Source organism: Natator depressus, chromosome 18 (assembly GCF_965152275.1).
Source record: "Natator depressus isolate rNatDep1 chromosome 18, rNatDep2.hap1, whole genome shotgun sequence".
NCBI classification, from domain to species: domain Eukaryota; kingdom Metazoa; phylum Chordata; order Testudines; family Cheloniidae; genus Natator; species Natator depressus.
Window position 1 is genome coordinate 8,498,687 of NC_134251.1, and position 21,806 is coordinate 8,520,492.

At 43.9% G+C, this 21,806-nt stretch overlaps 1 protein-coding gene across 4 annotated transcripts in view; it reads right to left on the reverse strand.

The window, feature by feature from the left end:
• The window catches only part of UBR4 (ubiquitin protein ligase E3 component n-recognin 4), a 114,251-nt gene extending 93,542 nt beyond the window's left edge, over window positions 1–20,709 (reverse strand). For all 4 annotated transcript variants that reach the window (XM_074933897.1, XM_074933895.1, XM_074933896.1 and 1 more), the window contains exons 1-19: window positions 20,550–20,709; window positions 14,485–14,582; window positions 13,571–13,674; window positions 12,467–12,596; window positions 12,203–12,342; window positions 11,424–11,526; window positions 10,507–10,648; window positions 10,206–10,330; window positions 8,960–9,084; window positions 7,878–7,937; window positions 7,578–7,768; window positions 6,640–6,739; window positions 6,419–6,556; window positions 5,781–5,898; window positions 5,235–5,422; window positions 4,384–4,543; window positions 4,154–4,239; window positions 1,657–1,826; window positions 537–819 (exon numbers count right to left, since the gene is read on the reverse strand). In XM_074933897.1, coding sequence (XP_074789998.1) covers window positions 537–819; window positions 1,657–1,826; window positions 4,154–4,239; window positions 4,384–4,543; window positions 5,235–5,422; window positions 5,781–5,898; window positions 6,419–6,556; window positions 6,640–6,739; window positions 7,578–7,768; window positions 7,878–7,937; window positions 8,960–9,084; window positions 10,206–10,330; window positions 10,507–10,648; window positions 11,424–11,526; window positions 12,203–12,342; window positions 12,467–12,596; window positions 13,571–13,674; window positions 14,485–14,582; window positions 20,550–20,686 — 2,598 coding nt within the window. In that variant the 5' untranslated portion in view covers window positions 20,687–20,709. The remainder of the gene's footprint in view (window positions 1–536; window positions 820–1,656; window positions 1,827–4,153; window positions 4,240–4,383; window positions 4,544–5,234; window positions 5,423–5,780; window positions 5,899–6,418; window positions 6,557–6,639; window positions 6,740–7,577; window positions 7,769–7,877; window positions 7,938–8,959; window positions 9,085–10,205; window positions 10,331–10,506; window positions 10,649–11,423; window positions 11,527–12,202; window positions 12,343–12,466; window positions 12,597–13,570; window positions 13,675–14,484; window positions 14,583–20,549) is intronic.
• Window positions 20,710–21,806: the final 1,097 nt, after the last annotated feature.

Here is a 21,806-nt window from a genome sequence, read left to right on the forward strand (position 1 = left end):
CACTGAGCACACAGCTGAAGACTCTCTCATACTTTTCAGCCAGTGGAGTAAGACTACTGTCCAGATACTAAGGAGATACTCCAGAGAATAGTCTGCAAAACATTGGCATCTCATTAATCTGGAACAGTGCCAAAGACTGAAACAAAGCAACAGAGATGAGCTAAACTCAAAGAACTTTACCTGAAGGGTGTTTGAGAACACACGCAATCGTAAGAAGGCAGGTTTACTGCTCTGGGCTTTGCCATACTAGTAACCCATGCTGCCCAGCATGAATTTACTTATAGCAGACAGTATGCCTGAGTATAAAGCCACATAACTCTCCACCCAAACCAGCGGCTCGAAATTAACAGCTCCAATTGTGTTGCTAACTGGATGTAACCTTGCATGCAGTTAGTGAAATCAAAACAAGGAGTCACTGGAAATGCCAAAAGGGACACACACAGGAACAGGAATACAACAAGGAGACTACTTGATATAGGTCATTGCTGAGTGATTATTTGATTAAACAATGGAAACATGCATCCTCAACCCCTTACCTGCTCAAACAGGTATACAGGAACTTTGGAATATTGATGCAGAAGGTAGTCGAACACCAGAAGAAGGCGAGCCAGGATAAGGGGCACAGACCGCAGCTGGGAGTCCATGTTCACAATCAGTTCCAGGATGGTCTGGATACAGAGGGTCAAGATAGACCTGCGGCCTTTCTCTGAGAAGTTGTGGAAAATAAGCAACAGCAGCTGGAGGTGCTCAACATTCAGATCTTCTGTGTCATTAGGAAGAGTTCCCTGCAGAGCATTTTGTTTCAGTGTGCCCACAAACCTGCCAGCAACAGGAAAGAGGTTCAGTAAGAAGTTTGTTCTTTTGAAGAGTGATCCATAGATCACACTATTGTGAGGGGACTTCCCCTGAAGCAAGCTCGCTGATTAAGATGCACATTTTAATAATGATTTCTTTCTACTTGATCAAGCAGTGCAACTAGAGTTTTGTTTCTGACCTCAGTCTTACTATGTGAATATTGCGATTTCACAAATTAACCATAACTTCACTGAAAGATGCATGAAAGTGAGACTGTGGAAGAGACTTCATGCCCTATATAAACAAAAACAGCAAAAAACTTTTCAAGAGAAATATAACAAGCTAAAAAAGAGAAAGATGTGCATTTGCCCCAGCAGGAAAGACTGTAAGTCAGCCAGACTATTGTACAGTTTCACATTTAAAAACAAGTACATAGGGGTCAAGGCTTGGCAGGAAGGAGCTCACATACCACAATGATGGGCTTGGTATGAGGCACCAAAAGAATGTGATTATTGCTTTTTCTTTTTAAAATCAGTGCTGCTGAAGCAGTCTATACTCTACTCATCTAGTCTTGATACTTTGGTAAGTATTCTCATCCCCTATTTTCATCCAGGGTCTGAATTTTCCCATCTAAGGCATTTTTGAAGAACTATCTTTCTCACCCCTCCCCAAACAAATAAACCGGATCTTCCAAGCTTCACATCCTTCCCCTCTAGGATTTTCCTAGTTTTTTTTAAAATATAATGTCTGGTCGTTGGATTAATCTGTCCAACAGAAAATACCATCTCCTAGGAAATTAGCGGTCATGGGAGAGAGCAGGTCACTTATTTTTAAGTCATGATATATAGAACATTTTCTTACCTCTCCCAAACTTTAAGGCATTCTGGGACGTCAGGGTCTCCCTGAGCACTGGCTTTGTGCTGCCAGATAAGGAGAAGCCGAGACAGCACAGACAGACTCTGAGGATGGATGTACAGAGGCCACGGTCCTTCAGAGAAAGGGGCTATCCCCAGCTGCTGTAGAAGAGTGTTCTGGCACAAGACAACAGATACACAGTTGAGAGGAAAGCCTTACATGTTGGTTTAAGTAACTATAAAACTTCAACAATCCAAAAGTGATAATAAACGGTAGGGCTCTAAGTGGATATGGAGGATGGTGTGGATTGCACTCTCAGCAAATTTGCGGATGATACTAAACTAGGAGGAGTGGTAGATACAGTGGCAGGTAGGGATAGGATACAGAGGGACCTAGACAAATTGGAGGATTGGGCCAAAAGAAATCTGATGAGGTTCAACAAGGATAAAGTGCAGAGTCCTGCACTTAGGACGGAAGAATCCAGTGCATCGAATTAGGGACCGAATGGCTAGGCAGCAGTTCTGCGGAAAAGGACCAAGGGGTTACAGTGGACGAGAAGCTGGATATGAGTCAGCAGTGTGCCCTTGTTGCCAAGAAGGCCAATGGCATTTTGGGATGTATAAGTAGGGGCATAGCCAGCAGATCGAGGGACGTGATCGTTCCCCTCTATTCGACATTGGTGAGGCCTCATCTGGAGTACTGTGTCCAGTTTTGGGCCCCACACTACAAGAAGGATGTGGAGAAATTGGAGAGAGTCCAGCGAAGGGCAACAAAAATTATTAGGGGTCTGGAACACATGACTTATGAGGAGAGGCTGAGGGAACTGGGATTGTTTAGTCTGCAGAAGAGAAGAATGAGGGGGGATTTGATAGCTGCTTTCAACTACCTGAGAGGTGGTTCCAAAGAGGATGGTTCTAGACTATTCTCAGTGGTAGAAGATGACAGGACAAGGAGTAATGGTCTCAAGTTGCAGTGGGGGAGGTTTAGGTTGGATATTAGGAAAAACTTTTTCACTAGGAGGGTGGTGAAACACTGGAATGCGTTACCTAGGGAGGTGGTGGAATCTCCTTCCTTAGAAGTTTTTAAGGTCAGGCTTGACAAAGCCCTGGCTGGGATGATTTAATTGGGGATTGGTCCTGCTTTGAGCAGGGGGTTGGACTAGATGACCTCCTGAGGTCCCTTCCAACCCTGATATTCTATGATTCTATGATATATATAGGGTTAATGCAGTAGTATTTCACCTCTGGAAGGTCACATTATTTGGCACATGTACTAAGTAAAATATGGCATAGGTACCAAGTGAAGTTACGCAGAGGGATTTTGTTATTGTTCTTTTTCAAGCCTCCATCTACACCATAGGGGACTTTTGTTACATTAAAAAGTCTAGGAAAAAATATCATGAGTCCTGCTCACTTATGAGACCCAATACTGGCAGAAGAGATGGTGGTTTGGCAGAATGGTAGACAGACTTGCCGAGTCTATAGTTACTCTGCCTGACATTAATCATGTATCCTGTTTCACTGTCAAAAGCTAAAACTCAGGTATCCTTAAGACTGGGGGGATGTGGGGAGAAAAAACATAAAAAAATACCAAAGGAGAACAGACTGGTACTTTTATTGTGCCACAGAAACAGGAACATATGGACATGTGAAAAGAGAGATTTCACCTGAAACCACTAATCTGATACTCTTTAAACTCTAATTACATCTATTAAGTATGCTAAACACCAATGCAAGAGGTTAACTAGCGCCAATACAGTCTCTGGAAGGCCCTTCACTCACTACCTCTTTATTTGCCAGACTGTGTTTAAGTGCCATGTCTCCAGTAAATTCTAACCAGAACCGGAGAGGTCATCCCCACTCTAACACTCCATTTCTACTGAGTGCAGTTATGCTCGCTCTCTGTTCACGTATGTCAAAAATGTAGATTTAAAAAAGAGTAACTACTTCAAAAAATTACTGTATTTAAACTATAGGGGAAAATAGTCAACAAAAGGCATAGGGTTTTGATACACTACTGTAACAGATTTACAAACCCTCTTCTTATGGCATTAAGCTTGGTCAGTACGTGTCCTGACAAAGGAACCTAGAGGCCACAAGGTTAGTATATGAAAGCAAACGAGATCAAATCATAAAAAGCCAAGCAGGAAATTCCTACAGTAAAATGCACATTCAGAAACCATTCTTTGAAACTAACAGCATCCTAGACATGGAGAATTATTCAGTTTTCCCTTTAAACATCTCTGGAGTTAAGGAGACTAATTCAAACCCCCTTACAAATGAGTGTTGATGCAGACTGCTGCTCTCCAACTGTTTTCATTCTGGGGACTATTCTGTAGAAAAAGCATCGCCTCAAGAAGCATCTCCTCTGCCAGGCCCACAATATCCCATTGCTTGGTGTTCAAAAGGGGCTCTAGAGTGAGAAGCACTGATGTACTAACATAGAATGTATTCTCCATGTAAATTCAACACCAGACACAAATGCTTTAATTTTACATCCTAACCTGCAAGGTAGGAGACTGTAGGTCTGAGGTCACCAAGGAATGGTTAAAGTGATACAATGCAGCAGCAAATTCCTCATCTGATGTGCCTGCAACACAAATGAGATTATGTCAATTCCTACTACAGCTCTACTTGGAGAGCCATGATCCCAACACTGGACAAAGAAAACCTATGTAAAGTAGAACTCCCCCATCCTAGACGTTCCCTGAGTAAAGAAGTTCTGCGCGCTCACCCTTCAGCCCATCTTTGTCCACTTCCTTGATGATGCTAGCCAGCGTGGCCATGTGCTGCTCTGAAAGAGACACACTCAGGTAGTTGCGAATGAAGTTGTTCCTGGAGTTCAGCATGGAGGAAGTAATGAAGTTCAGAATATTGGAAGCCAGGCTTAAAAACTAGAAGGAAGAAAGAGAAATGCATCTATCTTAGAAAAACCAAAATCCAATAGTGGTCAAAGAAAAACTAAACAAAAAAACCTCTTCGCTAGGTAATTCACCACCCAGCTACACTCTTCCTCCATTACAAGCCAATAATTAGAGTTCAGATTTACTTCTCTCTTCTCATTACAATTAGATTGCTGTACAGCCACTCTGCTTGTCTGCCATTACAGTTTCTAGTCTTCAAGACAAACCCACTGGGATGAGTGGCTCTCTCATTCATGTCTAAAGAGCTTGCAAATCCATTATCTTGCTTAACAGCAACATTCATTTTCACTATTACCCAAAGGAATGGTTTGTCTGACAAAGTGCAGTTAACATTTCCATTTATAATTTTGCCCTCATATTTCCTCACCCCCTCCAACCTAAATCGATATTATCTTAATTATTCTCTCCCTTGACAATAGCCATTATTAATATGTACCTCCAGAAAGAGTAATTCAAAACAGCTCCTTCTGAAGCCAAGGTTTTTGGCAATCAGACCCATGGCCATTCACCCTCTACCCCAGCTAGCCAGTGACTCTCAGATCAGCAATATAATACTATGCCTGATTTAAACTGCTAAGTGCCAGACTAACAAGCCTCTTTGGCTACTGTTCAGTGCTACATCTCACTAATTACATAATTCATCACGGAGATCATAGCATACCAATTCTGGGTCCTTGCGGCTGGCCAGGATGTTTCCATTCTCCCCAGTAGCCTGTTTGTTGGGGCTTTTCACTCTAGGGGAGCTCTCCAGGGGAGGTGGGGGAGGTGGCGGAGGTGGGGCCACTTTCTCTTTACTTGGAGAAATTGTTTCTTCAAACCATTGCCCAAGGATGGGTTCACTGTCATCATCTAATAAAGAGTACATGGAAAACAATGATACAGATGCAAAATGACATTGCTTCTACCAGCTAGTTCACTAAGGAGCCCAGTAAAGGGCAATACCAGCAGCCCTACAACTTCACCTTCCCTTTCAATCACAAGGCCAACGAGCTCTATCTTCATTTGGCAGGGACTCCCCTTTGAGGGGGGAGAATTCTCAGTCTTCCCCAAAGTTCCATTTGGAGCAGATACTGCCAACCCTGTAACGCTGGGGGGCTGACTTCAGTACCTACAGAGCATTGCTGGTATTTCTTTTTGCCCACTGATCCTAACAAATGAGTTTAATTTTTAAGCACCACAGTGTAAGATGCTTGCTGAAAACTATTACCCTGGCTGCTCTCCTCTTCAGTGCTGCTGAAGTCATCCTCATAGTACGTATTAGAATCAGTAGAGGCACTTGCATCACTGCTCATGGAACCCTTTCTCTGACGTTGCAAGACACAAGCCTTAAAAGAACAGCAGGGCAAGTTAAACCACAAGATCAAAACTTGGAAGTACAATAGATAAGAACAGACTTGCTTTCAAATCCTCATTTTTTTTTTTTTATTCCTTTCTACTATAGTTCTGCTCAAATTGCTTACTGGCATTCCTATCAAGACTTTCTTCTAAATTACATCCATCATTTTCTGGGGTGGCTAACGCAGAGCCCACACAAAGACTCCAAGGTACATTTTGCATAACAATCGAAACATGAAGACTCCCCTTCTGTACACAGGACCCTTATTTTCTTAGTTCACTGGAAGCACCTGAGAACAGAGTCTGTCATAGTCACATCCTCTCCTATTCTATAAAATGGGAGACATCCAATTCCTTGTTGGTAACTTGCAACATTTATAAGTAAACACAGTTCTAAGTTCTTCTCCTTAGCATGTTAGTTGATACTTGCAATTGGAACTTTCCACGCAACTCTCACTGTTTAACTGAGAGAAGTTCCACAACAGAACTATCAAACGTGCCATCTCCTACCTTTCTATAAGAAGTGGAGAGCAAAGTCAGCAGCAGATTAGTGAGCGGTACGGAATCGATCAGACGTTGAATTCTCTGAATTGATGTGCTCTGAGCCATGACATTCAGCACTGCTGGGGGACCATCAGTCTCCCACCCCTAGGGGACAGCATCAAAGGACGGTTCAAAGCATGTTCCAATGAAGAAGACTATTTAAGTAAATCAGAGTGCCACCTTCTCACCTTGTGTAGTGCCTCCACCTGCAGATCTTGAAAAAGGGATGTTAAGAGTTTGATGGCATGATTTGCTAACACCACTGACAGAACACCAAACCCTTGATGTCTGCAGAAAAAGAAAAGGTCTTGATATTAATATTTTAATCACTATTCTAATGCTATCTGCTTGTCTTCTATAGGAACAGCCAAAGAATTACCAGCTCAATCTCTGCATTTTACATCACTGTCACCTCTGAGGACTTTAATCCAAACAGTGAACTGTTAGAGTATCAGGAACACTGCCTGATGCTTATATCAATTACATTTACATCTCATTTGCAATACCGGCCAGACCAAAGTGTATACAATTTAAATTCCACAATAAGTGGAATAGGAAAATTCATTTTAGCATTTAGTTCAAGTGAAAATAATAATTCACTTGAAAATATTCTTCCACCTGAGGGCAAGGTTTACAGATTCCTACCACCCCACAACTGCATCTGCTACTGTAGAGAATCGTGAATTGATTGGGGAAGGGGAGGCTCACTAAAGGTGCCAAGCCCTACTAGACAGAAATCTAGGCTCTGCTCACCCTATGGTATACAATGCCTCATCTGGTCCGATACAAGATATATTCCCTGCCCCCTGAGAAAGTACCTGACGCTAAGCCTAAAGTGGAATCTTCATATTCCTCTACAGATAAAAAAACCCTCCTCTTACTAAGTACTGGCTAAAAAATAGGCACAATATAATTTGTGAAAAATTAACAGAGCAATTTCTCAGTCATCTCACTCAGTTTAAACTGAAAGGGAAGAAAACTGGAGAAAAGAATATGAAGGGATTGATTATGAAGGTGGAGTGGGTGGGCGCGCGCAGGAAGTCTCTTGAAGAAGACAACCACACTCAGGAGTAACAGCCACAGCGATATGCGTAAACCGATTAACTTAGTGGAGGTATTCACATACCCTTTCCCAGGTCCCAACTTGGGAGACCCAACTCCCTCTTTGGTACGAGCAATAATGTCTCTGACTCGAAGAGCAGCCAATGGGTCTTTCTCCTTTCCCTTATCGGCCAGGGCAGTGGGGTTGAGGTTCAAGATGAGGAAGAGGCTGTTGAGCAAACACCAGGCCCCAAGCAGCTGGAAATTCTGATAATGCTAGCATTCGAACAGTGAAAAAACCAGACACACCAACGTAAATCCAACTGACCAAATGCACCACCACAAAGTTACAAAGAAAAGGTTCCCGGTGGGATGCGATTATTACCTCTCCCCCTGCACGGCGCGAGTTGCTGATGGCTTGACCAATCATTTCATAGATTTCAAGCTGTAAGTAAAACCAAAAACCTTCATAATCTTGCAGTGTTCTATTAGACAAGTCACTAAACTATTCCAAGTACTACTCAAACACCCTTCTCTGAAGCTTGCTCGGTTCCACTCCACAGTAATCCTCCCCACTGCAAACTCACAGATATTACTAGCTTATATTGGTATCAGTCTTTCTTCAGGTGTCAGCAAGTCCAGTACCAGGGACCAAGAGAAGCCAACAGTGATTCAAACAGTTAAAACTGGTAGGCACTTCCATGTGTAAGACCTAAACTGAGTTTCCTTCTAGTCTTCTGGTACGCTCACACCTTGAATACTGCTTGCATATGTGGTCGCCCCATCTCAAAAAGAGATATATGGGAATTGGAAAAGGTTCAGAAAAGGGCAACAAAAATTATTAGGGGTACAGAATGGCTTCCGTATGAGGAGAGATAAATAAGACGGACTTTTCAGCTTAGAAAAGAGGCGACTAAGGGGGATATGATAGAAGTGTATAAAATCACGAGCGGTATATAGAAAGTAAATAAGTGTTATTTACTCCTTCTCATAATACAAGAACAAGAGGCCACCAAATGAAACTAATAGGTAGCAGGTTTAAAACAAACAAGAAAGTATTTTTTCATGCAACGCACTGTCAACCTCTGGAACTCCTTGCCAGAGGGTGTTGTGAAGGCCAATACTATAACAGGGTTCCAAAGGGAGCTAGATAGATTAATGGAAGATAACCATTGATGAACCTATTAGCCAGGATGGGCAGGAATGGTGTTCCTAGCCTCTGTTTGCCAGAAGCTGGGATTGTTGTAACAGGGGATGGATCACTTTATGATAACCTGTCTGTCCATTCCCTTTGGGGCACCTGCCACTGGCCACTGTCAGAGGACAGGATACTGGGCTTGATGGACCTGTGGTCTGACCCAGGATGGCCATTCTTATGTTATGTTCCTTTGCATTCTTGGCAAAAATAAAGTGAAAGCAAGACAACTGCTCTCCCTTGAGCAGTTGCATTCCATGCCATCAACTTACACATTTCTGTACAATGGTGGCAGCATCATTTTCGTAATCATCTTCTTTAGAACTTGTGGATCCAGTTCGTACCTGTTGGGTGCTGCCCACATGGAGGATTGCCATGCATGTTGCCACACTCACACCTGATGAAAGAAGAGGGCAAAGGACCACATTACAGTTAAGAGCTGACCTTGGAAATCTATATTCCTGTTCACTTACACTACAGTCAGCAGTGCGGAAACTACACATGGAGTTGATTAGGCCATGAATATTCACCATTCCAGTTGGCAGAAGAGAGGATAATTTCAGTTACCCTAAAACAACGAAGTTACATACAACCTAATACTGAGGAGGGAATCTGATGTAGCAGAAATTATTAATAGAGAATACTTTAGGCACTGATTACCTTCTCATAATTCTGGGGCGCTTACACACACTTGGGAGACAGGGCTGAATTCTAGGTATAACTAGCAAATCTAAAGGATAAACTCTGAGAAACATTTAAGTCCTGAACAACAAAGCAAAGCAGAAAAGGTGAAAGATGACAACTAAGGAAGTGTTTCATTATTGAACTTGTGCATCCCAAGGACAGGTTTGCAATGACTGCCAACACTACCCAATGCGCCCTCAGTCACAGAAACTCTGCATTAGCACTGTCCATTGTCATTTTGGTGACATTACAACAATTTCCTGCTTAACCTGAACACAATACTACCGAGTCAGCCTTCAGGTTTACAAAAAGGAAAGGGCACTCTAGGTTCCTAGTGCTATGGACTGGGAGTACTGTGTTACAGAGGCAAACCCCTGGGAATTCAGCATGCCTCTTGCTCCATCCAATCAAAGTCAGCCTTCAAAGAGTGTCCTGTTCAGTCCTCCCTCAGCACGGGAGGTTTAGGTTGGATATTAGGAAAAACTTTTTCACTAGGAGGGTGGTGAAACACTGGAATGCGTTACCTAGGGAGGTGGTGTAATCTCCTTCCTTAGAAGTTTTTAAGGTCAGGCTTGACAAAGTCCTGGCTGGGATGATTTAGTTGGGGATTGGTCCTGCTTTGAGCAGGGGGTTGGACTAGATGACCTCCTGAGGTTCCTTACAACCCTGATATTCTATGATTCTATGAAGGAAGGAGGTCATTGTTTGGGTCTCAAAGGTGCAGGTTACAAAGCAGGGGAAATGCAGAGCTACTCAGGGCTCCAGGGAGAGTGGGGAGAGAGAAAAGACTTTTGATCTCTAGAAACATGATGCTACCAAAGGACATTAACTCACCTGCATAAAGGCAGCTGAGGGCAAGAACAGTCACATCCTGCAGCCGTGTGGGAGTCAGGGGCTCCAACACAGGGAGAGACAAAGTATCCAATGCCATGGTCACATCTATCACCAGCGAATGAAACCTATAACCACAATTGAAATGAGTTAAGAAAAGCACATTACGCTCTGGAGAGGACTTTCTGGCATCAAATGTCTAATAGAAGAGAGACAGTGGCCAGTACTGTACCACTTGTACATTCGCACTCTCTCATCTAACATACCCAATATAAACAAAGGAAGAAAAATTGAAATCTCTTACCCATTGCGGACTGCAGTGGCATCTGCTACAGTGGCTGGCATAATGAAAAACGAGTTGGCCGACACTGCATCCTGAAATCGATTTATGTACCGCAAAAAGTAAGGGAGGTTCAGACACACTCGCAGCAACTTTTCAGAGCCACCTATCAGACATAAATCAGAAAAAAAACGGGCCATTGTTTTACCTTTGTTGTTCCACTGGATGGCTTTAAAACTAGAATTAAGGTGACAGAGCGTATGAGTCACGGGCTTAAATCAGTGGGGATAAAATTTTCCCCATATTTCATCTGTGGCATTATCTTTAAAATGAATGCAGTTGCAATTTGTTGTGAGGAAATATAGGGATGGCACCACAGATCAGGTAATTGGGATAAAGAAACCTAAAGTTAAAATCTAGTTTAAATGCACCACAGGATAGCAGCCAAAAAAGTAACAGAGAAGAAGGTGTTACGTGGAAGGTCTCATGCTCATCTTGTGTGGTACATTAGACCTAACTTATGCAGCAGTGACTCCCAACCCCATCACTCGTGCCCAGTCAGTATGCCATCCCTTGTCATTTTACACTCCCTTTTTCTATGTATCATAGCTATTTGCATGTAAGTGAAATCATCATCTTCATCCTGTTCCTAACAAATAAGCATCCACATCACAGCCACCAACTTTACAGGCAATCTCAATACGAAGACAAAGCACTGAGTGGGTCTTGGAGGATGAACTCAACCTCCACCCATAGAGCTAGTTCCTTCAGGTTAGGGATGGCAGGGTGTGATATAGAGCAGGCTTACACTATCGTTACCCATCCTGCATCTCTGCAGTAGAGGACTTCAGGCTCCAGGGCTTACACTCTGGGACGTTCCAAGAACACTTTTTATTAATTATTAATTTTTATTATTATTATTATTAAAAGCTGATTCTTACCAAGCTCTTGCAGGCTGGCTACATTCTGAGCAATGAATATACTTTTGGTCTTCGCCACAGAGGCTTGATCTGTGGATGTCTGATTGTCACTTTCTCCTTCCACCTAATAAACAAGCAGACGTTAAATACAGCAGTGGTTCTCAACCAGGGATCCAGAGCCCCCTAGGGGGGCCACAAGCAGGTTTCAGGGGGTCTGCCAAGCAAGGCCAGCATTAGACACACTGGAGCCCAGGGCAGAAAGCCAAAGCCCCAGCACATGGAGTTGAAGTCCAGGGCCCCGAGTCCCACCACCCAGGACTGAAGCCTGAGCAATGTAGCTTTGCGGGGACCCCTGCAGCGTGGCTACCCAGGCAATTGCTGTGATTGCTACCCCCTAATGCTGGCTCTGGCTTTTATATGCAGAAAACCAGTTGTGGCACAGTTGGGCTGTGGAGAACTCCTGAAATACAGGACAACCGGCATCTGAAAATGGGGTGTTACTGCAGGTCTCTTTATGGGAGCAAGACTGATCTGCAACACAACTCAACGAGGAGCCACACCTCCAAAGATGTTAGCTTCCCATACTGTGATAAATCAGTCACCAAAAGATTTACCATACTTTCCTCCATCTCATTGACATTTACCCACATGCAAATGAGATTTAACCAGTGCAGAAGAGCTTCATCTAAGTATATATATAAAAAGCTCCCTGTTCATCTCCTATAGCCTTCTGCCCATCCCTATGCTCACACCAGTAGTATTAGGAACATGGCACTTCTGTTCTAAGGCTGTTTGTTCACCTGGGTGTCTGGAGCAAGAGATGGTGATGCTGTCACTCTAGGGTTAAAAACTGATGTCAGTTGATTCAGGAAGTTCATCTGCACCTCTTTCTGTCGCAGTTCAGGGTTCACTGGAGAGGCCAACTCTTTCTGATCCTCCACTGCAGGGGCAGAAGCAGAGTGTCATTCCACATGTCAAGGGTAGGAAGAGTGCAGTGTTTTGTATACCTAAGGGAAGTACTGCATTGAAACAAGTATGTGCTAAGATTACATTGAAGCACTTACCATCAGAGAGGGTTTTGATAGTCTGAGGCAGCTTGGCTGATTTCATCATTGCTGTGAAAGTAATAATTTCAGTTCTGTCCAGGCGGCTGCAGCCAGTGCAGAGCCCCTTTATCAGCAGAATCAGGTGTTTCTACAAAAAGGACACCAAATCAAATCCAAGTGCTCTTTTTCCCTATTTTTCCCTCAACATTGATTCCTTCTGGGGCACCTGGCATTGGCCCCTGTCAGAAGACAGGATACTGGGGTAGATGGACCTTTTCTCTGACCCAGTGTGACCGTTCTTATGTTCCCCTCACAGGCCAAAGCTGATCTCTCATCTAGGAGCATGGAAGGGAATGAACAGCAGATGAGAGAGCAGCCAGGACTTGAATCCTCTCCCTGCTACAGAACAGCACTTGGAGAAGCAATCTTTCCGATAGTGTACTCGGGCTCAGAACAAGTAAGTGATCACCTTGTGTTTGAGCCTCAGAAGCCAATTTACCTTTAGGATTTTAATTGATTGTGAAACTCAGCAACTTGTTTTCTTTTTGTGGAAGAGGAAAACTCTCCGTAGGAGAGGAACACATGACCAGAGAAGAGTTTGTTTCTTACACAAGAAGAACAAATGAGTTGGCAATGCGGAAGCATCTCTCAAGATGCAAAGCAGAAAAAATAGAAAATCAGAATGGATGTTCAGAGTTAATTTTGCTCCTTGAAGTCTATTTAATCACAAATCTGCAGGCAACACTCATCTTAATGCCTGTGCACAGGAATTCTGGAAAAAAGGCATTAACAAGGAAGATCCAGTAGGTTACAAGTACCATGTGTCGCAGGCAGGCAAGGGACAGTGGATTAGGTCACTTTCCATCCCTGCAGAAGCGTTTCCTGTTTCTCTCCTTTTTCCTTCCCCCACCACAACCCTTACCCAACTGAGGATGCGGCAACAAGACAGTGTTACAAGTGTTACCCTTCTAGGGCACTAAATCTTAAATATTTCTAGAATAACTTTGCATCTTGGAACAGCTCCCAAAATTACACTAGAGCGGACGCTAAGAAGGAAGAAGCCACGCACCCTTTCTCTGATATAGTTCTGCTTCCAGTCTCAAAATCCACCCTTCTACTCACCTGTGAAACAGCACATGCCTCATCTGGGTTTTCAAGTCGCAGTAGTGAGAATTCGATCAGAACTTTACAAGCAGCTGCCACGGACTGCAGCTGGTTCCTGGGTACTACAAAAGTAAAAAGCTTGTATCATTTAACCCCACCTTCTGAGAGTTAAATCACTGGAATACATTCTTAACTATACTGAAGAAAACAGTGCGCGAGAGACAGACGAGAGGGTCTGATCCCAATACTCTTATAAATAGCACCTCACTCCACATTTAGTCCCAGTAACTTCAACAGAACCACTTGCAGAGTAACATACTGTATTGATAGAAGATTAAGTTTAGTCTATTTCTTTATTAGACAATAATATATAAGGAACATCTGTAAAGCAAGAATAATTATCTATACAGGTGTAAGGGCCACCATAGATACAAGGGATACTATAATAGTATTTAGTATCAGAGGGGTAGCCGTGTTAGTCTGGATCTGTAAAACGGCAAAGAGTCCTGTGGCACCTTCTTGACTAACAGACGTATTGGAGCATAAGCTTTCATGGGTGAATACCCACTTCGTCGGATGCATGTAGTGGAAATTTCCAGAGGCAGGTATAAATATGCAAGCTATAATAGCATTTGCTATTTTGCATTACAATGACACTAAAAGGCTTCAATAAATGAGAAAAGTCATAAAGCAAAGAGTTCACCATTAGTTTTGTATTAGATTTCACTTACAATGCCTAGATCCTTAGGGTTGTGCTTCCCCCACACTCGTGAAACAGGCTGCTAGAACAACTGCTGGCAAGTGCCAGACCCACAAACTCTTCATTAACATCTGATTCAGAAAACAGACTTGAAGCAAGTACCGAAAGAATGACATCCCTGTTCATTACATCCCAGTCACTAGACAAGAAGTAGGAAATGCCGAACACTTACTTAGGCCACACACTGTGGTGATGTAATGAGTGGAGAGCGCAACAAAGGAGGAGTAGAAGGGCTCATATTGTTTGTCGTGGTGCAGGATTTCAGATTCACTGCAATAAGAAAACGTAACAGGAAAGCAAGTCAGTTGCATAAAATAATAGTAAATGTTTGAGTGCTTTGAAGATGTGACATTTATTAATACATAGAAAGTAAGATGATTTAAATTTAATGATTTTAATTCCAAATATATATTCAAAATAAAACATGGGGAATAAAACTATTTTCCACAGAGCAATGCAGCATCTCTGCTCTTCCCTATGTGCAAGGAGCTCTCTGACATCATCCATGTGGACTTCTGCATAAACAGTGAGAGGAAAATACCAAGGTCAAAATCCACTGTGGATCAGAAAAGAGAATTCTGATGCAATAAACATTTTGCCCTTCTGCTTTCAAGAGTTTGGCACATTTTGCCTTTACTCCCAACATCCCCTTCTATTACTTTTTAACAGAGGATCATTCTCATCTTAGCTGCCTATAAGTTTTGCACCGTTGGCCAGGGTTTGCTAGGACAGGAGGCAATTCTGCAGAATGGAGAGCTCAAAACAGTCAGTTACAGTGACAAATATAACAACATACTTTGTGAAGAGAGGAAAGGAAGGGAAATTTTGGCAGAGCTGCCACACACTTGGAGAAAAATACATTTGCTGAAATCTGTCCTAGAGGCAAAGACATGTGGCCTCAAAGATTCATTTAAGATTTTTTTGTGCTCCCCACATAAAATCAATGTCAATGCTGGAAACAAACTGCTCACCCCCAGTGAAGGAAGTGTTAATGTCAGCTCAAATGTCGGACTAAAAATAGTAAAATAAAAAAAACACCCCTATGCGCATGAAAGATCTTTAAAAATAATTGCAGGTTAGTTCTTTGCTTGACAGTCAGGGAGATGGAAGATGACTTACCCACAGAACAGATATAGCATGGGCAGTGGCAGATCAAGCTTCACACACTGTCCCACTGATGTGCCTCAACATTAGCATGGATAGGCCCCCTTGGAATGAGAAGGTAGCTGTGTCTTAACGGCTAATTCAGTCCTCAGTTTTTCTTGTGACTGACGTAGCGGTGCTTATAGCGGTGACACTGTGATATGGATACCTGCCCACTAGCTAATGAATCGTATCACACGAGCCATCAGATGGTCGTAACTGTCATTCAGTACCGACCAGATGTGAACTAGTAATTTAGGACGAAAGACTTGCCTGTTGGTCACAAAAACTGTGATGATGTGGTTTGACGGCCGACAGAAGACACTTTGCAGTAACAAATGAGATACTGCAGTTCAAACCCTGGAATCTGCCTCAATTCAGCAGAGGCAGGGGAAGCAGCAGGAATAGTTTCTAAACTTTCTGGCAAGGGCAAGACTTACATTGGTTATAAATACAATCTGTTGCCCTGCTGAGAGGGAGAAGAATTTTCCCATCACTATAGGATTATTATTTAATCATTTTACTCTTGTACCTTCTAGAGACCTCAACTGAGAGGCTATCAGGACTCCATTAAGATGACTTGCACAGACACATAGTAAGATACAGTCCTGCCCCGAGAAGCTTACGACTGAAGACAAAAGGCAAGAGAATGAAAGCACTTTTCTCATTTCACAGACAGGGGAACTGAGGCAGAGAGAAATTAAGTGACCTGCCCATGATAATACGGATTCTGCAGAAGAGGCAGAATTGAACCTAGGTCACCTGAGTCACAGTCCAGTGTCTTAACCACAAGACTATCCTTCCTCTCAGTACATTGTTTTTCTTCAATGTTCCGTGCCTGCCTGCCATCTGACTGCATGATTGACTTTATCCTGCCCAGTTGCCACTGCTTTGGAAGCAGACAGAGATCCAAGAGCAGTTAGAGTGCCCCAGCGCTAAGCTAACATTTTCATGACGGTGTGTCTGGACCCCTGTTGAGTTCCATGACTGTGTTCAGTGGCAGACCATGCAGCAATAAGAAACTGACAAAGAATGATTTCCCTAATCCCCCTCATCAGATACGTAATAAATCAAATACAGACAGTGAGGGAAATATTGGAATAAGATTTGAGTGGAGGAAAAACTCTCAAAATAAATGAATGGAAAACAAGTGGAAGATACCTTTGCAGTTTCCTGACTCTAATCTCATTGGATGATCTGCCTCTCCCAATATTGAAGAATCCCTATCTTAGTTTTCTGCCTCCCTTGAGTTTAGGCATTTGAAACCAAAACTCTCCCCACTTCCAAAGTGAATCTAGAAGTACTCCTACAGCTTTGTCTTAAATCCCTGGAAACATGAGAGGAAGTTTTAATACTCTTTCATCCTGTCTACATGTCTGGTTATATGCTCCAGTGATTTCCACAGCACCGCATTTATTATTTATCAGTACTCGGCAGCTATTTATTTTTAGGAAGTTCTTAATGCCAGTCAGCCACTTAGGAACAAACACTTTGCCATACTAGATCGAAAAAATGAACCCTCAGGTTTGGTATCCTGTCTCCAGCAGGCAAAATACATCACGCCCTTACGTTACCTGCACATTGGTGCAATCTTAAACATCCGGGAGGAGGAGACAAGGAACAACTCCCTGCTGACCTGTGCAGCGATCAGTTAATGACTAGTCTTTTCCCCTTTTCTATTTTCCAGTCACATTTTGCCATCTTATTGTGAAACTTACCTGAAATAGTTAAAGAAAATAGTTTCTGAATTCAGAGCTACAGACCTGCTGTCTTCATCCCTTAGAGAGGGAATGTAGCACAGTTTATTCTTTTACGTAGGCAAGAGCAGTCAGTAAGATTCTAGGGGCTTCATTTCATGATATTCAGTTACAATAAAACAGTTCACCCCTTCCTACCTCCTGCCAGTATTTTACTCTCATGTTGTAAACCTAATTCAGATGCAAGAACAACGCCTACCAATACAAACGGAAATTGTATGTGGATTTAGGGTAGCACATAGCTTAGTTTTTAATAATTTGGAAGTTCTCAGTACAATTTATTCCTGTAATTTAGGAGTCAGACTGCTTCACCATAAATCCAAAGAACCTAGAGGCTTGAAAATAGACCTCTCCAAAGTTCATATTCTCACATATTCAGATTCAGTAGTAGGTTTTGCTCTTCTACCTCTTTGTGCACAATCGTAAATTAGCAGCAACATCCATATGTGATGTATTTTAAAGAGAATGAGCAAGAACAATCTGGGGATGATCACGTATCCAACAATTTAGCAGCTACTCTCAGCTATTGCTACTGTTCTGTTGTGTAAGGCAAATTGTATGATATACAAATCCCTCCAGGGTTACATGAGGCCAAAGGCAGAAGAACTAGAAAGCAGGGAAATGAAATGTAGCACATTTCGATTTGAAGATGAGATATTTGTTTTTTTTATTATTAAAAGAGCAGTCACATAGTCAATAAGTAATTTATATTCTCAACAGGTCTGTTTTTGTAAATAATGAAGCACAGCAAAAATATTCAACTATGTAACTTATGTTGGGGCACAAATGTTTGTTAATTTATGATATTACACATTCACCACGATGAAATCTTATTTCACACAACCCGATCCCTCTGAGAGAAACACGTGTCAGAAACAGATTGTAATCTTTGTTTATATTCCAGTAGCACACAGAGGCTCTAATCATGAGCAAGGCCCCATTGCACTGTTTGGATTTGAGCCAGCTTCTGTTGACTTTAATGGTTCAGGATCAGACCCTTTATGTACAATAGTTTTCACTAAGGCCTCCCTCTTGAAGAGGAATAGACTGACTCAAAAAAAAGTTCTTAATATATGAACTTCTCCCCCGAGTCTGTCCCGTTTGACTCAAAGAAACTCTTTTTTTTGTATACACACTGGATTCCAAGTTGATGGTGCAATTTCACATCATTAATTTCATAATTCAAAGTTAATTTTACAATATTTAAGCAAGAGGGTTACTAGCTGCCAAACATCTGTCATTATGAAAACTCCTCCATTAAGCTGTTAATGCCTAAAACTAAGACCCAAAAGCAGCAGTTCTCAGGAAAACAGATCATGTCCTGTTTTTGAAAGTTATTTCCAAGTGTTTAAATACATGCACTCTATTTATTCGGACAGCATTACATTATGCTGATCATGATGACAACTATGCACCTCATGGATTTTATGAATTACACCCGCTGATACACAAATTAGAAAATTCAACAGTATCTTTTTGAAAATAACTTCTACCATGTCTAAAAGTTGAGCCTGGTTTAAAATATAATCATATGCATTATCTTCTGTTTTCTTCCTCAGTTAAGGGTCCTCAAATCCATAGGGCTATGCAGCACCACAGTGGGGCCACAGTCTGAAACAGAAGGTCCAATCTTACAAAGCACAGAGTGCCCTCAACTCCCATAAGCTTCAGTGGGTCTGGAGGGCACTCAACCCATCAGATTAGGCCCTCCAAGAACAGTTCTCACAATAATGATAAATCATTGGTCTAAATCCATAAATCAGGTCAATAGTTTCATTATTGAAGAAAGAACATAAAGGATCAAAGACAGCCATCGACACAACGATCAACATTTTTGAAATACGTATTTTATTAAGGCGGTGATGAATTTGCCTACTCGACAGCTGAGATCCACAACAGAAAGACCACGCTAGGGAAGCCTTCAAAAGCAGGATTTGCAAGAATGTTCTTGAATAGCATGAACACATATGCAGGTTTCTAGGTGAACCATCATACACATATGTGCAAAAGTTTCCTGCTTTAGGTATCTACTGTTTAGGGTATTTTGTCTGATTTGGCAAAACAATGTTTTATTGTAACTGTTTTCCTAATGTGTCAAGTTTGGGATTTTTGTTTTGTTCTTTTTTGCTTCCTAACAGGCAATTGAGAGTTATATTTCTCTGTAACTGAAAATAAGGTGGTGGTATTCATACTTAAAGCTCAGGCTATACAAGAACTACTTCAGTCATGCATTAAGAAAAGGAGTACTTGTGGCACCTTAGAGACTAACAAATTTATCTGAGCATAAGCTTTCGTGAGCTACAGAGTCATGCATTAATAACGTTAGAAAATATTCCCAATGGCAAATACACTATGCACTCAAAATGAAACACCTCCAGCTTCTGGGAAAGACAGACGAGATCAGAAAGAACCTTGCCTTTGAGTAAAACTTCCACCTCCGTATTTTTTAAAAATAGTTTCAGTGACAGAACCTAAATCCAATCCCATTTAATCTAATGAGATGAAGATCTAGTACCCCATTGTCCAAGGACCACAATAGTTTGCATTATGCAGCATATAAGATCACAACACATTTTTAACCAGAGAAATATGAACACAGAACAAGTCTAAAAATATGAGAAGGGTATAATTACCAAGGATAAGGCAGAGCTCATCTTTTTTACAAGACACCAATTAGCTCCAAAAAATGGAGAAAGGGGATATGAACGCTGTCCCCACTTGCTGCCCTTGGGAGCTCACAATCTGAGAAGCCCAGACTCTCAGAAGCTGGGGAGAGGCAGGGTGCTAGTGATCCTACCAGGGTGGAGTTCCCGGGACGCTGCTTGGAATTCCATTTTCCGTAGTAGCCTCGGGCTAGCAGCTGCTGGATACATTTAAGCCCCACCCCATCCCTGCCTGGAAAAGGCAAAGTGTTGACACCTTCCCCGTGCCCCAGAGCGCCCGCCAATCTAGCCCTCCCCAGGTCTCCCAGAGGAGCCATTGCTGTCACCCAGGCAGCTGCCCTCAGCAGCAAGACACCGAATCTGGTCAGTTTCGGTCCGGGGCCGCCCGAGACAGCGCTGAGCTGCCGCCGAGGCCCGAGAGCGGCGCCTGCCTGCCGGCGCGGGGCTCGGCTCAGACTAGCTAGGCAGCGCTAGCGGGGCGGGCTCCCCAGCCCGGCGGGGGGGCAGGGGAACAGGGGAGGGGACTGGCTTGGGGTGGGGGGCCCCCAGCACAGCACCTGGAGAACGGGGGCGGGAGGGACAGGCGCGGGGCTGGGGGCCTTCTCCAAGCCTGCCAGGTCCCCGCCCTCAGAGCCGAGAGAAGCGGACCGACACCCCCGCGGCCCCAGCCCCACCTCTCGATGACCGAGGCCAGCAGCTGCGGCAGCTCCCTCATCTCGAAGGCCGAGTAGGAGGCGGAGAGCAGCGGCCGCACCGCCACCTCCCAGCCCGGCTCCCCCGGGGTCTCCGCTCCGCCACCCGACGCCGCCATCTTGTTGCCGCCTCCTCGGTTGGGGGGAGGGGGGGAAGAGCGAGAGAGAGACAGGAAACACTTCTGCAGGGACAGGAAGTGACCTCATCCACCTTCCCTCGCCTGCGCGCGACACACAGTACTCCGGCCTAGCCGTATGACGTAGACAGAGGATGGGGGGGGCGCGGCATGAGCTTTGCTGAGGCGCGTGGGCAAATGAGTCAGCACCACCTCGGCACATGCGCAGGAGACTATTGTCGTCCCCCGCCAGCTGCGCATGGGCAGCAGGTGCACGAGTTGCCAATCCCCGGCTCGGCTGAGCGGGTGCCGGGGCGTAGCCGGCAGCAGCCCGGGAGTGGGGTCGAGGTGGCCGGGCAGGAGAAGCCAGGGGCGTGGGGCTCTCACTCCTCCCGTGACCCTCTGCCAGAGCCAGGAGCCCCCCGTGCCGCCCGGGGGCTGGCGGTCAGCTCACGGCTGCTGGGTCCGGCCCCGGCCGTGGGGCAGACGCGCCCCGCCTCGAAGTGCCTCAAGCCCAGCGGCCGTGAGTCCGGCCCTGCCCGCTTTCCCGCCTCCTCGTTCGTCGAGTGGCGCCCCGTCAGCCGGAGGGCGACGCACCGCTCTGTCCGCGGTTACGGGCAGCGTAGCCGTCGGGGAGGGTTTAAGAGCCTGACCCTTGTGGTATCACACAGTGCGGCTAACAAAAGGCGGTCGGGTAAGTTCCTCCCTCTGAGCATTTGTCAAACAGGTATAAAGAAACTCTTTTCTGAGCGATTAGAAAGAAACCGAACAAAAGGGGAGTAAAAGGTAAATACACACTAGTTCCTTGTCTTTGCCTTTACGGCCCCTCACCACACAGCCCTGCTCTCTGGGGTAGGGATTGTCTTCATTAACGCTTCCCTGAACAGGGCCTCATACAATGGGGCTTGGTTGGTATTCCTAGGCATTACAGTAATACAAACAAGTGATCTGAACCATAACGTCAAACATCCTTTCGTTTGTATTCAGAGGCTATGTGATGAGCTGTGTCCTCACACAACTCCTAGTTTTCTTTTGTCTCCTAGAGCGTAAACTTCGTTGTCGCAGGCATTATGGTTTCTTTGGCATTCTTTTCAGCACTAAGCACGTTTATTTTTATGACAGG